This window comes from Lepisma saccharinum, chromosome 8 (assembly GCF_977018435.1).
Source record: "Lepisma saccharinum chromosome 8, izLepSacc3.1, whole genome shotgun sequence".
In the NCBI taxonomy this organism is placed as follows: domain Eukaryota; kingdom Metazoa; phylum Arthropoda; class Insecta; order Zygentoma; family Lepismatidae; genus Lepisma; species Lepisma saccharinum.
Window position 1 is genome coordinate 64,159,181 of NC_139236.1, and position 21,099 is coordinate 64,180,279.

Genomic DNA, 21,099 nt, shown 5'->3' on the forward strand with positions numbered 1-21,099 from the left:
GGGGGGCTGAAAGAGGCTACAGCCTCACCCCCCGAAATTTTTAGAAAATAAAAAAAGCATATGAAGGCAGTAATGAAGTCAGGGTGGGGGGGGGGGGAACTTTTGTATGTAGCTATGATGTGGTAAACTTAATTGCATTCAACTGGAACAATATAGTTTACAAGTGGGTTGGAAATAATGATCCCTGGTTGATATGTGTCATTCATAACCAGAGATTTGTTGATTGAAAACAGTGGGAGAATCCCTCCTATTTCCCCTTCAAATCATATCCTGCATTAAAATGAATAGACGTATGTTTGTTTGCTACTTTCAAATGACAAAATTCTGATTTTTCATTCCATCACATTCGAAATGACCCCAAAACGAGGTCTGTTTTTAAAATAACCATTAAATAGAATACACGCACACTGTTTGTGTGTATTCTATTTAAAAACACTGCTTTGGGAGCTGTCCAGATTCAAAAATGAAATCAAATTTGCCTTATCTTTGTTATGCTGTACAGTAAGGGGTATAAAGCATAGGAATTTTATACTGGGTAATTCTAAAACAGTCTTAAATTTCTAGTTACTAATCACGTAAATAGCTACCTCATGATTGTCCTTTAATTTCATACATTTTAATAGTTTACATATTTCCATAAATAATGTTTACAGAATTGTTATTTTTAACTATGTGCAATGAAAGTAACCTTATATATTGTGTTTAGTTTGTTTTTTTATTTTCATGTATGTACACTATCACACAATAAGGCTATCAACCATTAACAGTATAGTTAACATCTCAAACTGGAACAATAATTTAAGGTGTACCAGCTCTAATAACAACTTCTTTATAATAGTCAAATAAAAAAATACAACCATAACTTGATTGCTTTTCTCTGTTATTTTACATTATCTCAGATTAAAATACGTATGTATGAAAAGTATGGTTTTTAGTACTTCTCTCTGGATACTTGATGTTTTTTGTATTGATAATTTGTTACTACACAATTTAGTACAACATTTTTAGTGTATTTTCTATTTATATTTTTAGTGGTCTGATCTACAATAGCAATGAATACACATGAATCACAGTACCCTCAGAGTGAAATATTGAAAAACTGTTTCTTTTCCTGCATGTAAAAATATAATTAAATAGAAAAAGCATAAACTGTATGCAAGTCACAACAAATTGCTTTACATCACTTTATGAAAAAGGCAAACATAATACACTATGACACATAAAAATGTATAAAATATTAGTGGAAGGTAAACTACCAAAACAGTCTTCCATGAATTTAAATAAAATAATGATGCACAACAGTTCAGAATGTGGAGACTTTGTGGATTATCTTCCACATCAGTATTTTAACACAGGAAACCATTTCAAGTGTTTAACAGTGAACATCGAACTAACATAGAAATGTTCATGTTTGTTCTTGGTTTGCTGGAGGTGATCGCATAGGGAAGTTCCTTGGACGCCTTCGTAGTGTGCTCAGTATATTTTGTAGTTCCGAAACTGGTGCTGGTGTTTCCTGTTTCTTTTCTTGTCGCCTCTGAAAAAAAGTAATGCATATATTAAGATTACCTTTGCTTACAGATTGAGCTTAATTATGTTCAAATGTTGGATGTGCCGAGCTCAGAATCTTATCATAAAATCTGATAAAATCCTATTTTTCAGTAGTACATCATATATTCAGAATAAAATAATGTATAAATAACCTGTGGTTCAACAGCCCGTGAGGCGTGCCTATAGATGCCAGCCTCACTTGGGAGATCATCCAATCAGTTATGAGTGACGTGTGGTCACCATGACGAACCCACAGTCGTTGTCATAGGTTTCCATGACTAGGTTATGCTACTCATTTGTAGCTCCCCTTATCCTAGCAAATGGTGAGTGGCCACCTGTCCCATACACAGGCCGAAATCTCATGAGAAAAGTTGTTATGCTTCCCCAGGAACTTGAACCTGCATGCATCCCATAGCTGGAGGCCAGAGCATAATACCTTTACCGCATGCCCACAGTGCAGGACTCGTATATTCAGAAGTAATATGTAATTTGTTGAGTACTTGTATTGTTTTTGCCATGCTAGCTCAACAGCAATTCCATATCCATCTCAGTGCACACTTTATTTCTTCTTCTACTAATCCAACAGTTGTTTGTATCAAGCTCCATGGCAGAGTGGTTAGTAAAATGTGCTACAATGCCAGGGGTCCCAGGTTTGAATCATGGCCTGGGCATAGACGTTCTTTGCAAGTGTCTGTTCATTAATTTCATCATTGCAATTGGCCAAAAGGTAGAAAAGTGAAGTAAAATAACCCATTGAATCCTGACCTTTGTTTGACTGAAATGTACAAAACTTTCATCATCTTGTTTTTCTGATCCATTGTATTGTATTTCATATTTTCACATACAAGTGACCCAAAGTAAAAATTATTAAATAATAATTCTTTTGAATAAATTTTATTCAATAGAAAAACAAGTATTTAACTTACCTCTGTAGTTTTCAGCGTGAATCGTCCTCCCTTTATCTGGTTGATGATGTCATCTATTGAACCTTGAAATAGAGAAAGGGATTTAATACATTTTCTGGTGTGGCTGCAGCATAAGAATGTTAGTATCTGTACAAAGTATTTCTGACTCATCTATAATGAATACTCTGTTATCCAAATCACACTGCAATTATATATTCTTTAAAAATTTACCATGGTGGGACTTACCTCCTTGAACAGATTGAGTCTTCTGGAGTAAAGACGGTTTCTTCGGAATGCCCAAAATAGTGGCCATATCAGCCACAGGGTTGGTTGGTTTCTCCACCTGTGTGGGGTCAGGTAGAACAGGGTTCTGAAAGGGTGGTGGGGGCGGAATGCACAGAGGTGGTGGCGGAGGCGGTTGTGGTGTGCAGAATGGAAGGGGAGGAGGGGGCAATGGAGGAGGTGGTGGTGCTGGTTCTTCATTGTTCCTTTCTTCTAATTCTGTTGACAACTTGTTAACTGAAAAAGTCAAATAGACATCAGCAATTGATTTTTGATACTTTTTTATAGCCGTTGTTTTAACAAACAAAATGTTTATGACTTCATTACAAAACATTGTGAAAACTTGTTGCTTCCTTACTTCAAAGCCCATGAAAATAGATTCCAAATTGTCAATGCTAGTTCTTATTGTTTGCACTATTTAATGTTCTCACCAAGTTTGCAAAGTGTAAAAATAAGGCATTGTGTCAGATAAATAATAATTTCTGCTGTCTTTGCAGAGTTGGCCATTTTTCCAGTTTTTTTTTTTTTTAAGACAACACTTGATTTGGTTTTTCCACACAATGAATTATAAAATTATTCAATTAAATAACAACATCCTTCGTCCTTACCTATCAGATTGAAATTTTATGATTTAGTGTAATTTTATAAATATGTATTTAACATTTTAATTTACATGTATGGCTTAAAAATAGGTTGGATATTTATGACCTGTTATTTGCAAGCTCATGAATGCTTTGAGAATTTTTAATTTGGTTCTATTCCATGTCTATAAAGTCATTGATCTCTTCTTTATGTTATTTTTGTTTGAAAATTATTTTTCAATTTTTTAAAAAGGAGATACAACAACATTCTATGTCTACAAAAAAATTATTTCATTAACTTGCTTCAACTGTTAATCACGTAATGTTTTTATATAAACAATGATGCAAAAAAAAAAAATCTCCTGGAAATGTATTTCTTGTTGGTAACCAGATCCGAATTTATGCTATCATTTAGCAGAGCCGCAGCTAGAATTTCAATTAGGCTTATATATCATTCAAGTTATACTTTTACCAAAACTGATAAATCTGATTTAAAACATCATGGTGTAATGGCTGTTTGCAAGTCCAAGCCTGCAAAGCATCTTTTTCATTAAGTGACTGGTGGTGAAATCCATTCCTCAAAGTGAATGTGGATGAAAGCAGATAGTATTTCCTCAGCTGTATCATTTTCACCATGTTAAACCATATGAACATCCCTCAGCTAGCCACAAGGGTCAGCCAAACATCCTTTTGGCTAAGAATTTCCACTTCAAGCATTGGTCAGGGCATCAAGCCCCCACCAATGATGGCATTCTTGACAGGAGCCTGTTAGTAGACTTCCAGTTGCCCACATGATGCTGCATCAACACCGAAATTTTAGGGTTTCAAATGAAATATTTTCGAAACAAAACAGATTCTTTCATATAATAGGAGAAATAATGTACAGTAGCGCCTCAAGTTTACATTTTTCAAGGAGCCCAAGACAAAAAAAAATGAGAAAATGTACAATTTGGGAAATTTTTATAATATGTACTGTATTTCACAATGTAATTGATGCACCCTTCTTATTCAAACCACAAATTGGTTCCTAACCTTTCATCGCGTAATCATCACATCAGTGCTTCAGATAACGAAACCAATTATAGCAGTGTAGAATTTGGACACCAAGGATTCAATTTTATAACTCCGTACTTCTCAACACTGTAGTGAATTTTCTCCAGTTTAATCTTTCGACTGTAATGTACAAATCAACAACAACTAATATGTTAACATTTTTTTCAGACAGGATTAATGTTTGCTAAACTGTCACAAAAAAATGATGTGCGTTAATTTGGAAAATTCATCGTTAGCATATATTCACGAATATTCCGTGCATACTAATCTTGCACCAAAGTCCGTTTATTAATAAATGATTTTAAGTACCGGTAATACCAGCACATTTTTTTAAAATAAGCATCACATAATGGTCGTACCCTACTTTTTTTCAGAAAAAATTGGCATAAAATCTGCGACAATTATGCGGTGAAATACAGTATATGGCTTTATTGGGACCATGAGGATTGAACCCATAATGTAAGCAAATAAACAATCTGGGAATGTAAAATCAGGGTCCAATTTTAGTTTTACTTTAAGTGTGAATGACTGCATCATTATTTTGAGCTTATTGTTTCACATAAGCAATGATGATTACATACGTACCTTTGACTTCCAGCTCCATCACCTTATCTTCTGCGCGCGATGCTTTTTGCAATGCATTTTGCAGTTCTGATTCTGTAATCCTGAGTTTCTCCTCGATCAGTTCAGCCTCTACAGCCATTGTTGTGGTTTCCTTTTCAAGAAGCTTCTCCTGGAAAAAGAAACAATTAGTGGAAGGCAGTTCGCACTATGTAGGAATATGGACCTGTGCACAATTCTTACTGTTATATAATAAAATCATACCACTATATAAAAATTTACAAATAACAAAGTAACTGATATTGTCATGAACAAATATAAAAGGGCAAATCAGGAGACTTGTAGGTTTTAAAATAAACTTATTTTTAAGAAGTGTAAATGAATTCTATTTCTATTATTCAAAAGTATCTTTTCTGCCATTTTTGGTAAACCACTATGATGATGATATGGTTGATGAAGGGATCAAAGATATTCCCTGGTATCGTAGTATGCTATTCTAATCACTCTGCCATGGAGGTCGGGATTATGTGTGAAAGCATAAAACTATACTTGTATCATGAACAGACATACTTTTAAAGTAAAACATTTGTGATGCAGTATTAACCTCTAGCCTTTGGAGCCTTGTGCACGTGTTAGCCTTTTCTGGCCAAACACTTTCAAGACGTACAAAAAAATTATGTAGCTCTAGAACTAATTGTCATGGAGATAGGTTTTCTTTTTTATGACAATGCTTTTAGTGGAGATAAGATTTATACATTGTACCTCTCAATAATGACAGTTAAAAGAAAAAGAAGAAAATTGAAATGCAGCAAAGAAATTTGAATTATGCATGTCCCAGTGGATGAACAGAATATGCAAAGTTTTGTTGAAAATAGGGAAAAATAAAGTATATGAGCAGCAGTTGCCAGCTTACAGATATAATTCCTGAATTTCGATTCAATCTTCACACTCTGGATGGACCAAATTTGGAGGGAAGCACAATGAAAGACCACTCTTTGAGGATATCTAATGCCCATCCCCAATTTGAGGGGGGTGGGGTGGAATTGTCCAACATTTTTGAAAGTAATATTTATAATATTTGAGAAAGTTTGAAAATTGGATATTTCCCATTGGATCCCTAATTGTCTCACGTTGTTAGTGGTTTTTTTTTGTTCTTGTTATTACATGTATCAGCAAAAAGTGGTGGTTGAGGAGTTATAGCCTATTTTACAAGATATGTCCCATAATACTCTGAGGGAAACAAAGGACTTTTTCCAACTCCAGTTGTTAATAATAGTAACAATCAATATATTGTTTTGTAATTCAAGTATTACAAAGTATATATCCTGCTCATCTCCTCAAGGTTAACTCTGACGATGAAATTGTTATGAAGGGGATAAAAATCATCTCTGGCAGGGATGAAAATCTAAGTGTTTGTTGCCACAGATACTAGTGTCTAGCATCACCCCCCCCCCCCTGTAAATTTGCACCCTGTTTTGTCCTCACAGTGCTATCCTACAGAGTTCTCCAGTGTGCTTTTGGAAGATGCACCAGAGAAGGACAATGGTTCTTACTTGTAATTCTCGTATTTCATCTTCATGGTACTGTTTCTCCTCCTCAAGTGACCGTTTCAGGGTTTCTACCTCTTGGAGGACTCTTATTAGTTTGCTGTCTGGGGTAACTTCAGCTAGTAACAGGTTACTCTGATGTGCCAGCACATTGCGCTCTTTTTGGGCCTGGAAATAGAGAATGCATTTAATATAATATAATGGAACAACAAAAAAAAAAGTTTGAAAATAATACCAATGTTCATAGTTTGTTTAAATGTTGTGTCATGTGGAACAAGAAATTTAAAACTTGTTTCATCGATCAACTTTCAGCGACAAGATTATGGGTCTATCACTAAATGTATTTTCTCATCTAAAAATACTTTTTTTTAAAATTTTCTTTCCAAAGTACGATCAGAGATGGAATATGTCATCAATGAGATATGATTGATTGGTTTATTTTAGTTTGCTTTTCTTCCATTGTTGGCTAATCTCGAAGTTGAGGATGAATTCAAACATGGGACCAGTGGCATCTTAGCATGCTGTGTTAAGTGACATAAAAGGATGCCACCACACACCAGAAACTACGGTGTACTTACCAATGCTCAAGTTAGAAGAGTATTATAAATAGCATCATCCTCAGACTAATAAAGAGAATGTGATGAAAACTTTGTGCTTTCCAAAAAGAGTAACTTAACTTGTAGTCATGAAGGTTATAAAATGCTTATGCTTTAACGGAGTTTTTGGCCTGAAGTGAGAATTATCACCTGTCACTTGAAAACAATGTGAATGCATCCTGAGCTGTTTGCTCAATAGCATGCACCATGTCTCATCAGTCTGCTGGTTGTGCATGTGCAATGAAGGTTTTTGTATAGAATGGAGGGAAAGTGCCTATTCAGGGGCACGTTGAGTATCTGAGCGTTCAACGAGCAACGTGATCGCTCAACTACTTGACAGCCAAGTAAGCATTTGTGGGAGAGAGCAGCTCTCTTGCTTGCTGACCATACTTGAACCTTGCACGCCACAAGTTTTAGCCACAAAATATATTGGGGGGTATATGGTGTTTGTGTTTCGATCTCATGAGACAAAGTGTAAGGAGAAAATTATGTGAAGATTAATGAAGAAATATTAGTGATTAACGTCTTGCCATATAGCATAATTACAGAGAAAGTTCAAGTAACAAAGTAATATAATTTTCCACTTTTTGTAGTTGTATTATAATGGAAGTGTGGTTTATTCCAAATATACACTGTAGTTTTGGAAAGTTGTGCAAGTGTGCGAAAAAGAAAATTTAGAACCACGTTTTGTGAAAAATGTTTTTTTTTCTAATTCATAAGCACCTGGTCATTGTTTTGAGAAGCAATAATTATAATATTTCAATATTTAATATTATTATAATCATCACTGAAATCTTGTCCCCCTTGATGCAGTCATATTTATTTCAGATTACTCAAAGGAACTGATATTTTGATCAATGAGCACACATCATCAAGTAAATGATCTGTGTGCCTAATGAGCTAAAATCTTGCTCAGCAAGTTGCTCGTCACTTCGGCGCGAAACCTCCACGTTGAATGTCACTTGTTGCTTGTAACTGGTGTGAAAGCTCCCTAAGATTTAGCATGTCACTGAAACGCATGACAATGCTAATTCAAAGACCTTTCTCACCTTATCGGCTTCAGTCTTGAGCATCTTTGCAGTTTCTTTCTCCTGCGCACATTGCTTCCGCAGTGACGTAACTTCCTCTGCCACCATCTTTGTCACATTTATGAAATTCTCTCTCATTGTCCTCAACTCTTGAAGCTCCTGCTCTGCTCGGTTCCTTGCCGTCTGCTCCTCTTCAAGCTCTGAGGAAATCTTCATGAGCTGCTCCTGGGCCTCGAACTCCAAACTCTGAACCATGGTAAGTTCAGATTGCAGCCGGGCTACTTCTTGACTCAGATCTGCAAGATAAAGAAATTGAAAGTGTACATGTTCAAACTGCTTTACTTCTGATACTACAGTTTGTCATATTGTGTTTCTAAAACATGACCAAACTTCTACTTCTGCCTCTGAATTTGTAAATGTCTTGAAAATCGTGTTGTATTGCAATATGTACAAATTCTCTGTGCCTTAATATGCATATGTGGTCGAAAAATCAGCACGAAGTTCTAGAATATTAGTGGATCCCTTTGACAGGAGATCACCCACTCCAAGTGCCAAAGACTTCGGTATAATAATGAGTAATATTGTTCATAACCAAAGTGCTATATCAGAGTTCAAATTTTTCAGAGAGAGAGAGAGAGAGGAACGTGGAAAGAACAATATAAGGAAACAAGATAAAGAAACAAGACAGAGAAGAGATAAAAAGGAAGAGTTGAGTTGAGTTGTTTTAAGAGCCATTATTTTGAAATTCGAACAAAGTGAGATAGTTGTATTTTTTGATTGGCTTGATTTTTTATATGTTGAAGTCTGTCATGAGAAATGAATATTGTGCAATTTTTAGACCTTGAAATTTTTTTCCCTCCCCTATATAAAATGTCAAAGTTCAAGGTCAGACCGTCCATTTTTCATAAAAAGTGAAACATGCAGTGGCGTATGCTGGTTCTAACGAGTGGGTAATCTCCGACCCTTGATCCAGGATCCTTATTGGATTTAGGAATATTGTGGCGGAATATTTGTCTTATTGCTACGACCACAATCAATTAATTCTCGTTATTGCAGTTTAATATACGTGTAGAATTTCAAATAATAAAACAAGACCGTATTATAAAGCTATAAAAAACAACCTGTGAAATATAAAATGAAAGACTTGCACTAGTGAAATAAAAACCCGCAATATTTATTTAAGTGCAAAATTCAACTTACTCCAGGACCAGATTACTTGTGCCGTACCACATCCAAAGCACGCTGTTTGTCCAGTTGCACGTCAATACGTGTCTGTGCGAAAGATTGCAGCTTAACAAAGGAAGTTATGTGACTTTTGGATTTTTCATGTTTGGCACAAGCGTTGCAAAGATTACAGTATCCGCCAAGCGTCCATACATTCTTTTCAGCCCCGAAAAGTAAGCACGGCCAACAATAAAGCAAAGCTTATTAACACTAATACTTCCTGTCAACCATGGTATTTTGTCATAACTTGCTTGCGAAAATGCCTCACATATTCCCGATTTTTGTCTTTGTGTGTAGAAATAAGTTCAAGCGATGACACTGGCCTACCTGTATTAACAATTTGCAACTTCTTCTGAAAAGATCTTGTTCCAAAAGGTTTCACCAGCAAATCTTGTATCACATCCATTACCCTTTAACACAGCACTATCACGACAAACACTAACACCTAAATAAATAATAAACACGAAGCACAGCACGAAAAGAACGACTACACACATTCAATTTCACGTGCCAAACTTCTGTTGTTGTGTTCTTGGCTCAGAATGAAATTTCCTATGAATGATAAAAAAAAATCCCTTTCCGAGCTCGAAATGACAGGTTTTAAAAGTTCGAATCATTGCAGGCCAGAGCCAGAATTTTATTTCGGGATGGGGATCATCCCTTATTAGCAGCCGCCACATAAAGTTGAAACAGTGGGGTTAGAAGTCCTGATGATGAATCTCAGATTATGACAACGTATTATGGTTAATCCTGCTAATGAAGTAAAATTAATTACCACTATACACTTTTTAAATTAGATATTTGTAGGATTTCGGGGAGGGGGGTTTCAGCCCCCCGAGTCCTCCACCTGGCTACGTGCCTGATGTGTTTTTTCATTTTATGTTTAATTCGTTCATCTTCATCACTATTAATCTGAAAAGGCGGAATATAGCAACCCTTTAAAAAAAATTCAGTGAAAGAAGTGTTCTGGCTGCTTTTGAAGATTAGAGAAGAGAAATAATCACTATTTTTGTAAATACAAGGATGGGGGGAAGTCAGTATATAGGTGCTTTAATTGCTTAAGCTTTGAATTTTATTTTAGTTTGCTTCATCTTCAATATTTAAGCTTTTTCCTTTTGATAAATTTATGTTCACGTAACAGAAATCAGCAAGACAGAAGCAAATGTAAAGTGAAAATTAGCGTAGAATTGGTTTGCCCATGTTATTCAATTTTCCTGTTCTTCGCACTCTACCGGGTATGTTTTCCCTAGTTCAGCGGAGGGAACGGAAAGGCTCTGAAAGTTGAGAGTGCGACCGGTGGACTCTCACAAGAAGGAGCTTACCCTGGGCACGAAATCACCGTGCCTGAGAAGCCGTGTTTCCTCCCCCTCTTTCCTCTCTCCTCCCTCCTCGCCAGGGAAGCGGGAGGAATGATGTCAGGGTGAGATTCCCTGAAGTCATTCCACCGGCTGGAGAAAGGTTCCCGAACATTCAGCGGCAAAAGGTTGGAAGCATTCGCGCGATGGAAGCAAAGAAATGTATGCATCGAAATTGGTTTGGAAGAATATTGTGAAGAAATGTGTATATATATATTTTTTTTTTAAAAAAAAAAAAAAAGAAATACAGCCGGGTCATCTGCAATTACCTAGATGACCCAAGTATACACCGCTGGAAACATGAGTAAGTTCGGAGTGCTGTATCTTTGGAAATCAACAAAATCCCAAACTTTTGTTTCGATATGCTGTTAATAAAAGACTGTTTGCTTATATACATTGAATTGTTTTGATGGGACATTGTTATGCGGCAACAAAGAGGGTCCAAATTGGCCTTTTTGCCTGTTTTCGGCCCTTAATATCTTGGTTAAGCAACAGTACCCAAAGATTTGTTAACTGGGCATTGAAGCTCACTATTAGGACAAGCTACCTGATATACCACATTACTTGGATATTGATGCTGTTAGCAGATATAACACTTTGAATACTCAAAAATTGCGAAATCCATAACTTTAGAATTAGACTTATCTCAAACAGCATCAAGCAACAAATAAACGAAGTATGCCATCTTGTAGCTGAATATATGTACTAACACATGGAAATGAAAAAAACTTTGGGGGCCTCGTCCCATTTTCGAGAAAAAAAAAGTTTAAAAATGTTAAGAATGTCAATGTAAATTATCACACTTCCTCCCCTATCAAAAAGTGGAACAGCACTTTCTCCTACTTTTCTTTGCTCCAAATGGAACAGCCCATTCATGTCTTGACAAGTAGTGGGACAGTTTTCATTTTTCTTTCTATGATGGATAGCATAGTGGTAACGTTGCATCCTTGTAATTAAGGGGTGCCGAGTTTGATGCAAGGTTGAGGTACAAGTTGTTCGGATCCCACTTTAAACTGCAAGTTCCCAATCCCGATTAGCCTTCCTGTGAATAAAGTGGGCTTAAAAATAAAGCTCGATTAAGCTCTATATACAGTGACGTACCAAGGACTTTCGAAAGTGGGAGGGAACCAAATCACGTAAGCAAGGAAGAGAGTTCGAGACCTCTAGCGGTGACTAGAGTAACCAATATACCAAAACGAAGACATGACTCATTAGCGTACGGAAAAATTTTTCAAGGTCTCAAAATTGCACAATATTCATTTCTCATGAGCTACTTCAACATATAAAAAAATCAAGCAAATCAAAAAATACAACTATCCAAATATCCCCTTTTTATTCGAATTTCAAAATAATGGCTCTTGAGTCCACTTTAGATAGGCTAATTGGGACTGAACCTATAGTTTGAAATGGGATCCGAACCACTATGGACCTCCTCCGGGTATCAAATCCAGGACCCCTTGATAAATAAGAAAGGAAGAGAATGAGAGAGTGAGTGAATTTGGGTGTTGAAATAGTATCAACCAACATTCCATCATAGTTTGCTACTTTATCCAATTTGCTACTTTAGCATTGTTACGTACCCAATAGGAACAAATAATGTAAACAGTTTGCCAAAGTGGAATAGAGATGGCAGCACCAGGCATGCAAGATTAAGAATTAGCATAATATATGTGAATAACCTTATAAATAAGAACAAAGCAAATTGGAAAGCTGAAAAACAATAGAATATATATAAAAGAAATAAATTAATGTATATACTTCATAAATCAAACTATTGATCATATGTAAATTGATCAGAAAACTAAAGAAGTCAAAGCACTGCTACAAATTGGTGTCTTTGAACAGATCTTGAATCTGTCTGATTTGATTTACCTTTCCAATAGTGGAAATTTTGTTTACCCCAGTGGCGGTGTGTTCCAGTCGATGCAACACAGCACTTTTGGTTGCGCGTTTCAGCCGTGGCACCTACTTGGATGCACATGTCAGTCGTTTGGCACCAAGTACACACTAGTAAAAATAAGTAAAAAAAAGTAAAGTGCTCCCTTGTGCTTAGCACCATGCCATGAAGGCGTATAGGGGGTGTGGGGCTAACGCCCCACACTTTCTTGATCTGGTCATGAGTGGGGGTGATGTGATCAGCACCATGCCTCTGACCACCGGTACCCCCCCAGGGTTTCCCCCAGGTACCCATGTTATTCGATTCTGGGTGGGTGCCGAGGCCACTTCCAACATTAGAAAAGTTCCCGGATTTGAACCGGGCAGGGAGTACACACTAGGTTGTACCTATTCCAATCGCAGCCTCAAGGGAGAAAATTAGTATAATTCCCAAAGCTTAAGGGAAAAGCTGGACAAGGGATAAAGGAATTCCCAAATTGTAGAAAAGCGGAAATAGAAGGAAATTAAGAAGAAAGTCTAGGTTCAGAGAAACCATTGAGAAGGAAGTCCAGATCCAGACCTTCCATTAGGAAGGAAGTCCAGAAAGTCCATTAAGATGGAAGTCCAGATCCTCCATTGAGAAGGAAGTCCAGATCCAGATCATAGCTTACGAACGAAGGCCAGATAGAAGAATAAACAATTCAAGAAAAGAAATAATAAGAAGCATATTGAAATTAAAATTAACTGTAAATAAGAATTATAGAAGAACGTAGCTTATCATGTAAATATTCTGATTCCATGTATCCTGTGTTTAAATAATATACTCAATTTAAACGTCTCCATTGGAAGGCAATCCTGTCTGGTTTCGTTGTCTACAAAGAACCCTACCCTGTAGATATTCTAGCTAAGGTTTAAAATTAAGATTTATGTACCTTGCACCAAATGTAGGTAGCAGTATGATACAATAACCACTAGACAATGGTGAACTGATTTTGTTTCCAGCTAAAAATCGCCTTCTGGATCTGTGTCTAGTTGACACCATACATATATTCTTATTCAGTAGTATCATTTTTCTTAATTCCCCAATTATGCTACTTATATAAAAGATTTCATATATTTGCTTAATGTTCTTATGTCAGGGCTGCTCATGGGCATCCACAGGATTTTTTCATTGTTGGGTGGGGTGGGTGGGGAGGAATGCAAGTCATCTTTTCCCTTGTACCACTACTTCAAATTGAAATTCTGTGTGAAACTTAGAATGTTAGACTATCATTTATTTTTCAAGTGGGTGTTGTTGCACTTGCCTCCCCTTTCTGAACTTTCATAAGGGTGTTGCCAAGATTTTTTGTAGGAGGGCCAAAACCATTCGTACAAAAAATATTATGCAATAATAATGTAGTCAATAACAATTATTATTATATACAAGTTTTATTAAGTTCTGACTGATTTCCATGGACGTTTGAAAAGGAAGGATCATGCCCCACCGTGGAAAATGAAAGTCAATCTAAAATTATGTTTCACACATATAATTTAATTTCAGTCACAGTAATTCATGTTAATTATTACAAGGGCCTTGCAAAGCAGTGTAACTTCAGACTGAAGCAGTGTCTTTTTGAGAGAGCATAACTATAAATTGGGGAAAATGTGCCTCATTTGCCACTCCCTGAAAAAGAAAATACCTTGCTTGCTCCTCCCTGGAAGAAATCCTGCAGACGTTCATGCTAATTTCTGTATTTAAACTCTACTTTTTTTTTTAAAACTTTGTTTAGTCTGCTGGAATATTAAACTGGCAGTTATTTCTTTTAACAACTGTCATGAACCAAAGGTTTTTCCTTTCCTCTGTAATCAAATAAATGATGGCAATTTAGAGACTGCCATGTCTCAAATGTATGAGAAACATTACTGACACACCCTGCATAAATACTTAACTGGCAGGCATGTAAAGGTTAGCAACAAGTGTTCTGAAGGAAACCTAAATGCTGTTGAATGCAAAAAATAAAAAATAAAAATATTTGCCTTTTACACTGTTCCTTAGTCCTTCCAATTCTTCATCTTCCTTAATAGGTGATGCTCTTCCATCAATACCATCAATGTCAATTACACCATTAGGGGAGACTTCAAGGACCTTTTGCATCAATACAGCACTTTTTCGTTTCAGCTCCCGATTCTCTTTGTACCACTGAAAATTGAATAAATTAAATTAATTAAACAAAATATAAATTTGGCCACAAGCACAATAATGAAACGATTGGATAGAAATTATGGTTCATTACATCACTTATTTACTTGCCTAATATATAGTTAGCAAGGTGGATTCATTTAAATCAGGTGATTTTTGTGAAAAAGGATTTTGTAGGTAACAGAATCGTCGTGAAATTACATTAATCCTGTAATCATTTAATGGTGTATATTATGCTCTAAGAAAGAAAATGAAAGGATACAAAATATATGTACTGATGGTGTGAAGCTCATACGAAAGGAAATGTAACATTTAAACTGTAAACACACTTACATTTCTCTTGATTTAAAATTCAATAATTTTTATGGGAAAAAATAGCAAACATTTTGTGTAGAATAATATACAAAATACTAATCACCGTAAATAGTGTCAATACCATTAAAATGTAAATAAACATGACAGGTGATATTTTGCAAACTATCATTAAAAAAAATGTCAAAATACAACTACATAGACTATAAAACTATTTTGTTACAATTATAGAGTATGCCCAGAATGTTTCATTTTCATTGGAAGAAAAGTTATTGAAGTTATTGTAGTTTCATTAACACTCTCAACAAACATTTCCATAGTAAAGGGTCTACCAATTTGAACGTCAGAACTTTGAAAGAGTGTTGTGGCAACACTGACCGGAATGAAGAGATGGAACTGTGACATCTGTGTGCAGTAGTCTGTGGCAAGTTATCATGGAGAGATACACAATGCAATTACGTATAGAAATTATTCAAATTTATCATCAAAATTCGTGTTCAGTTCGACAGACATTTCGTGCATTGAGAGGAATTTATGGTCAACATAGTTGACCAACAGAACAAACAAAACTAGAATTTGGGCAGATGAATATCTGCAAGTGATTCTGGACATACCACTTCATCCTAAGAAAGTGACTGTGTGGTGTGGTTTTTGGGCCAATGGCATGTGACTATAAATGGGGAGGGATACAGGAATATGTTGGTGCAGTTTTTGTGGCCTAAACTGGCAAATCTTGACATCAACAATGTGTTTTTCCAACAGGACGGTGCAACTTGCCACACAGCTCGCAACAATGGAATTATTGCAGGAAAAGTTCCCCGGACGAGTTCTGTGCAGAAAGGGTGATGTGACTTGGCCACCAAGATCATGTGACCTAACCCCCTGGATTATTTTCTATGGGATTATGTCAAATCTAAGGTCTATGAGACTAAGCCACTCACAGTTCGTGACCTGAAACGGAACATCGAACAAACCATTGAGGCTATACTGCTCAATGTGTTTGCAAACGTGCTGGAAAATTGGACATTCAGAATCCATTCCACCCACCAAAGCAGAGGAGGACATTTGAATGATATATTGTTCAAAACATAATGCCATTGTTTGGTCTTCAAAATAAAATAAAATATATGTCATTATCACTTGTGGTTTTCATTCTATCTAATTTTAAAGATCTGACGTTCAAATTGGTAGACCCTATAGGTTCATATATGCAGTATCAGAAACAGAAAAATATATATTTACATATATTTTTTATTTGCTTTAATCAAACTGTTTAAATATTTTACAGGGCCGTTTATTAGAAAAAGCCTTTCTATAAAAAAACATATATCTACAGGGAGGTCACAAAGTGGGCATACCCCCCTGTATTTTCGACACTACGATGGTTATGGTTGAATGCTTGATATGAACACATACCTGATGGTTTAAGTGTCTGAAACATCGGTATGGAGATAGTCTTTTTCATAGCATGGTCGAACTCTGCACCATATTTTGGCACAGTTCGCGATGCAAGTGTGAATAAGATCTTTTTCCGAGCGGTGACGTTCCCCTCAATATGTTCCTAAGGGCCTCCAAGAAGTCCCAGAGGTGGTTAATCAATGACACAGGTATGTATTCATATCAAGTAATCCGACTATTACCATCGTAGTGTCGAAAATAAAGGGGGGGAGGTATGCCCGCTCTGTGACCACCCTGTGACACATACACACACATACATTTTAAGATAATGCATTTACTCACTTTATTATAATTAAAGAAAAATATATAATAAACATTTATGTGAGTGAGTATCATTGTTAAAACAATCTTATAAACAACGTTTCGCAGAGCTACACTCAGCTTCTTCAGGTTTCTTTTTAATCAGCACATAAAATACTTTGTGAAGTAAACAAATCCAGGATTGGGTAAAAAGGTTTTGGATTAAAAGACGTAAAATTACATAACTGCTAAAAATGCCACAAGGGCTTGACAATACTTCTAGAGGAGCTGTGTTCCCATCCTACCTACATGGCTGACTAACTGCTGTAGGAAGGAATATAACACACGTACATAACATAATTAGCATGTAGCATTAAAACTTGTTTGAACTATTTTCGACTGAGATACACAAGACAAAAAGTCACTTACATGTGTTGCTTGTTCCATAGCTTTGTACATAACTCCAGTCTCAACTTCATGCTTGTTTTTCAATTTGTCATATTCCTTGTACACTGCCTCAGACACTGTGAATAAGACATAACTACTTCAATTACATGGCAGGATAGAATGCATACATTAAAAAATATAATATACAGGGGAAGAATATTATCCAAAAAAATTATATAAGAGCAAGAATATTCTTTTCACATATCCCCCTATGAGGATTTTCATGTGACGACACATTGCAAATTTGTTCAGTGTCAAAGGTAAATATGCACCTATTCAAAAATCATGGATTTTGCAAATGAGGTGTCACTCGACTCCTTTTGTTTCCCCCCCCCCCCCAAACTCATCAGAGAGACACGACATGCATCCAATATATCACCTCCTTGCATTTTTGTGAATTATATCATTTTTGCTATTCACATGGTCCAAAACCATTAGCCTGTCATGAAGTTATAGATTCATCATATATATATATATATATATGGAGGGGAATGGAACATTCTCACTCTGAACAGATGCTAGGATACTTGAGGAGGTTACCAGTATAATAAAATTCGAAATCGAATAACATAGTTAAGTAGCTTTTAACCACAAAGTATAGTAATCTAACAAATGGCCGGAAAAGAAGATACCGAAAGTTACCGACTGAGTACAATGTTGCCAACTTTCGGCATACTTTTTTCTGGCCATACTGTACATTATTTTACCCTCACCACCACACACACATATTTCCTCCAAAAGAGTGAAATAATAAGGGGAAGAGTGTGCAGTATACCAATATTAAATCAGTGGTGGTAAAAAGTTTTAACTGGGTGGACAGGAGCTACATATGGACAGCTATTTGTATTTTTTGTGCTGGAAGTGGAAATTCCTAGCTCGGGGGATACTTGGATGAGTTTTGGGGTATGAGGTGGGATACTTGCAGGGATCAACATACTAGGTGAGGGGATACTCATGCAAATTATCCTGGCAGGGGATGCTTTATGTTATCCCCCATGTTCTCCCCAACTCCGACCACTGGTTTGCCTGTCATGGTGAACCAATAAAAAAACAGACAAAACGGTGCATACACTCCACATAGGATAATACTGGGCTGGACCCAGGCACCAGAGCCTCGTTAGCCTGTAAAATGCATTGTCCAGGGTGTACTGTTTAGGGGAGACGTTGACATATGAGTGTCCTCCAAAAAGGCCATGTACCTTTCCCAAATATTTATTTTCTCCACTTTCTCTTTCATCATTTCCTATTTTATATCTTCCTACTTGTGTTTTCTCCCCATCCCCATTTCTTGAAAGCTCCATGCTGATTTTCTCATCCATATTGTATTTCTCTATCACTGCCTCTTCTTACGTATGTTTATCTTCATACAGTCCACATTTGTATATTTTTCTTTCCTTCATTGTGTTTCACCATCTCTGCACTATGCCATCAAGATGACACGTTTTTGTAAGTTTGCCCAATAAATTAAGGAGGGAAAAAATGAGAGCAAAGTTCATTGTGGGTAGAGTTGATAATTTATGAACATTTCTAATATTCTCAATACTCGCAACAAAAATAAGCATACGTCAAGACCAGAATATATGGGGCTGTGCCACGGGCGGTGAAAATAATAGGAACATTTTGTAATGCAAATAAAATTGAAATGTATGAATAGTAATGAATATGATGCGAATCTTTGAAATATTCGATTACAGAATCTCTGTTTCGGAGCGTGCTCCATTAACTTCTGCATCATGGAACTATAAACATAAAATGTAATACCTTTGCAATGCAACATTTAAATCTGTATGATATATTTTTAATACAATATTACACTTTCTTTCGCTAGATAATAAAGTCATGTTTAAATTAGGTAGCAGCAATGTGATAATCAAAACACATTTTTATTTGAAGATGTGGCGCACCCAAATCTTCGACAGCTATCCAGAGTGACCCACTCTCTCCTGAAGTCTGGATCCGCCACTGAGATTATGCTTTTTTGTAAATGGAAGCATGTTTTCCAAAAATGTTAATATATATCTATCACGAATCACGAACTGAATGAAGATTCTACAATCCCATGTAGGAGTTCTATTGGACCTTAATAAAAATAGACCCAAGAAAGAACGAAACCATCTTGAATTTGCCATTGCCAAAGAAAAAAAAAGGATATTCGAAACAATTTCATCATGATTAGATGACACTGTTTCGAATATCTAATCATTATTCATCCTCATCATTAAACTACTTAGAGTGGCAAAGAGGCGATGTACACCACGCAGAAATATATGGATAATATGCATCGAACAGTGGAGCCCTCCATTGCAAGGGTGCCTGTAAGGAAATTTTCTCAGAGAGGGGGGGGGGGAAGGGCAGAGTAAGATTTAATATCTTGTCCATGAGTCATAGAAACTTTTCATTATATTATTATTATTATTGTTGTTGTTGCTATATTATTACTACTCAGGCACGTATCCAGGAATTCCTTTCGGGGGGGGCTCAACACCATTTTTTTAATGGGTATAGTAAGAACCTCACAATTGTATGTTTAAGACCAGTGGTGGCAATTGGGTTCCAAAACGGGGGGGGGGGGGGGGGGTGCGGAGGGCGTTGCAAGGAAAGTTTACTTTCTCTTGGTAGCCAAGGCTTAACATTAAGAGGCGATAATGTTGAGGCAGAAAAATAAAAAATGGGGAGCAACTATCCCTTAAATCGTTGCCACTGTAAGGCTATCATTTTATTCAGAACGTGAAATCGGAACATTTTTTACCACTCGACTCCTCTGTTTCCATGCATTAATAATGTGTGCCAGAACCATCTCAGTATGTGTGTTTGTCCATTTCTTCTCATCAGGCATAAAAACATCTATGGTATCTTTGAGTGTTTTTACGAAGCTGTTACACATGCACGGGATGGACAATCCACTCGACAACGCGAGATTCAAATTGTGGGTTGCGAACTGGACGCAGACAGCTCTCGAATATGACTCTCTGATTCGAGTCTGAACACCAATAACGTGTCTTGTCCTCCCATTTTTTCAGCTCTTATAAAAGCCGAAACCCAACAAATTGTGCAGATTCAGGCCTTAGCACTCACAAGTGTTCAAAAATGCCTGTCACAGCTTCCGCTGTCTTGTCATATATCGGCACGAAACAAAGGAAGTCTTCTCGAATACAGGTGGATCACGAAATAATTAATGCACAGTGAAAACCCTTCCGTTCCCAACACATCTAATGTTTCGTCTCCCAGTATGATCAAATGCTTACTCATTTATCTCCAGTGACGTGCCCAAGGGAGGGTTGGTGAGGTAATAACCCCATTTGACCCAGTATTCCTTTTTTTTTTAAAAAAAAAAAAAGGAACGTCAAAGACAGGGAAAAATGGCAAAATCAGGACTGACCACCAAAAATAGTATGCGTAACCCCTCTCTCTTCCGAAAATCCTGGGCACGCCTCTCTTTATCTCGGACATTTTTTTTAAAATGAACTCACCAGAAGTTTTTATCATCGTATTGGAGATGCGTTCTTCCTGCAGGTTTGAATATGATCCTTTAGGGTGCTGTCTGCCTGCCTTCACACCTAACCTTAACAAGGCCCTTATTTTCCATCCTTGTGACTTGGATTTTCAAGACTTAGGAAGGTTTCAGACCGAAGGGACACGCGATACATGTTGATTGGAATGGGCCAATCAACAGCAACTTTCACACCGTAACGACACAAAAGGCCGCACAAACCTAATCTTCAGGCGACACGGTGTGAAATCTCCCTTATTAGGCCACTGTCATTGTCACCTCGAAGTAGTAGCTCTTGTTGACTACAGAAAAATTATCCGCAACCTGTGATAATGCTCCTCAGTTTTCTTCTCTCTCCTATATTTTCTGTGCTTGTTCACTATACAGGCAACACCTTACGATTTGATGTACACGGGAC

The 21,099-nt window shown here is 36.6% G+C and overlaps 1 protein-coding gene across 4 annotated transcripts in view; it reads right to left on the reverse strand.

Moving 5' to 3' along the window:
• Positions 1-653: 653 nt before the first annotated feature.
• Positions 654-21,099, reverse strand: part of LOC145991066 (uncharacterized) — an 84,844-nt gene continuing 64,398 nt past the window's right edge. For 3 of the 4 annotated variants that reach the window (XM_083126784.1, XM_083126783.1, XM_083126785.1), the window contains 8 exons: positions 17,174-17,268; positions 14,572-14,734; positions 8,123-8,397; positions 6,484-6,645; positions 4,955-5,102; positions 2,700-2,972; positions 2,475-2,536; positions 654-1,534 (listed from right to left, as the gene is read on the reverse strand). In XM_083126784.1, the coding sequence (XP_082982910.1) occupies positions 1,406-1,534; positions 2,475-2,536; positions 2,700-2,972; positions 4,955-5,102; positions 6,484-6,645; positions 8,123-8,397; positions 14,572-14,734; positions 17,174-17,268 (1,307 nt within the window). In that variant the 3' untranslated portion in view covers positions 654-1,405. The remainder of the gene's footprint in view (positions 1,535-2,474; positions 2,537-2,699; positions 2,973-4,954; positions 5,103-6,483; positions 6,646-8,122; positions 8,398-14,571; positions 14,735-17,173; positions 17,269-21,099) is intronic. The other variant, XM_083126782.1, reaches the window with a different exon arrangement.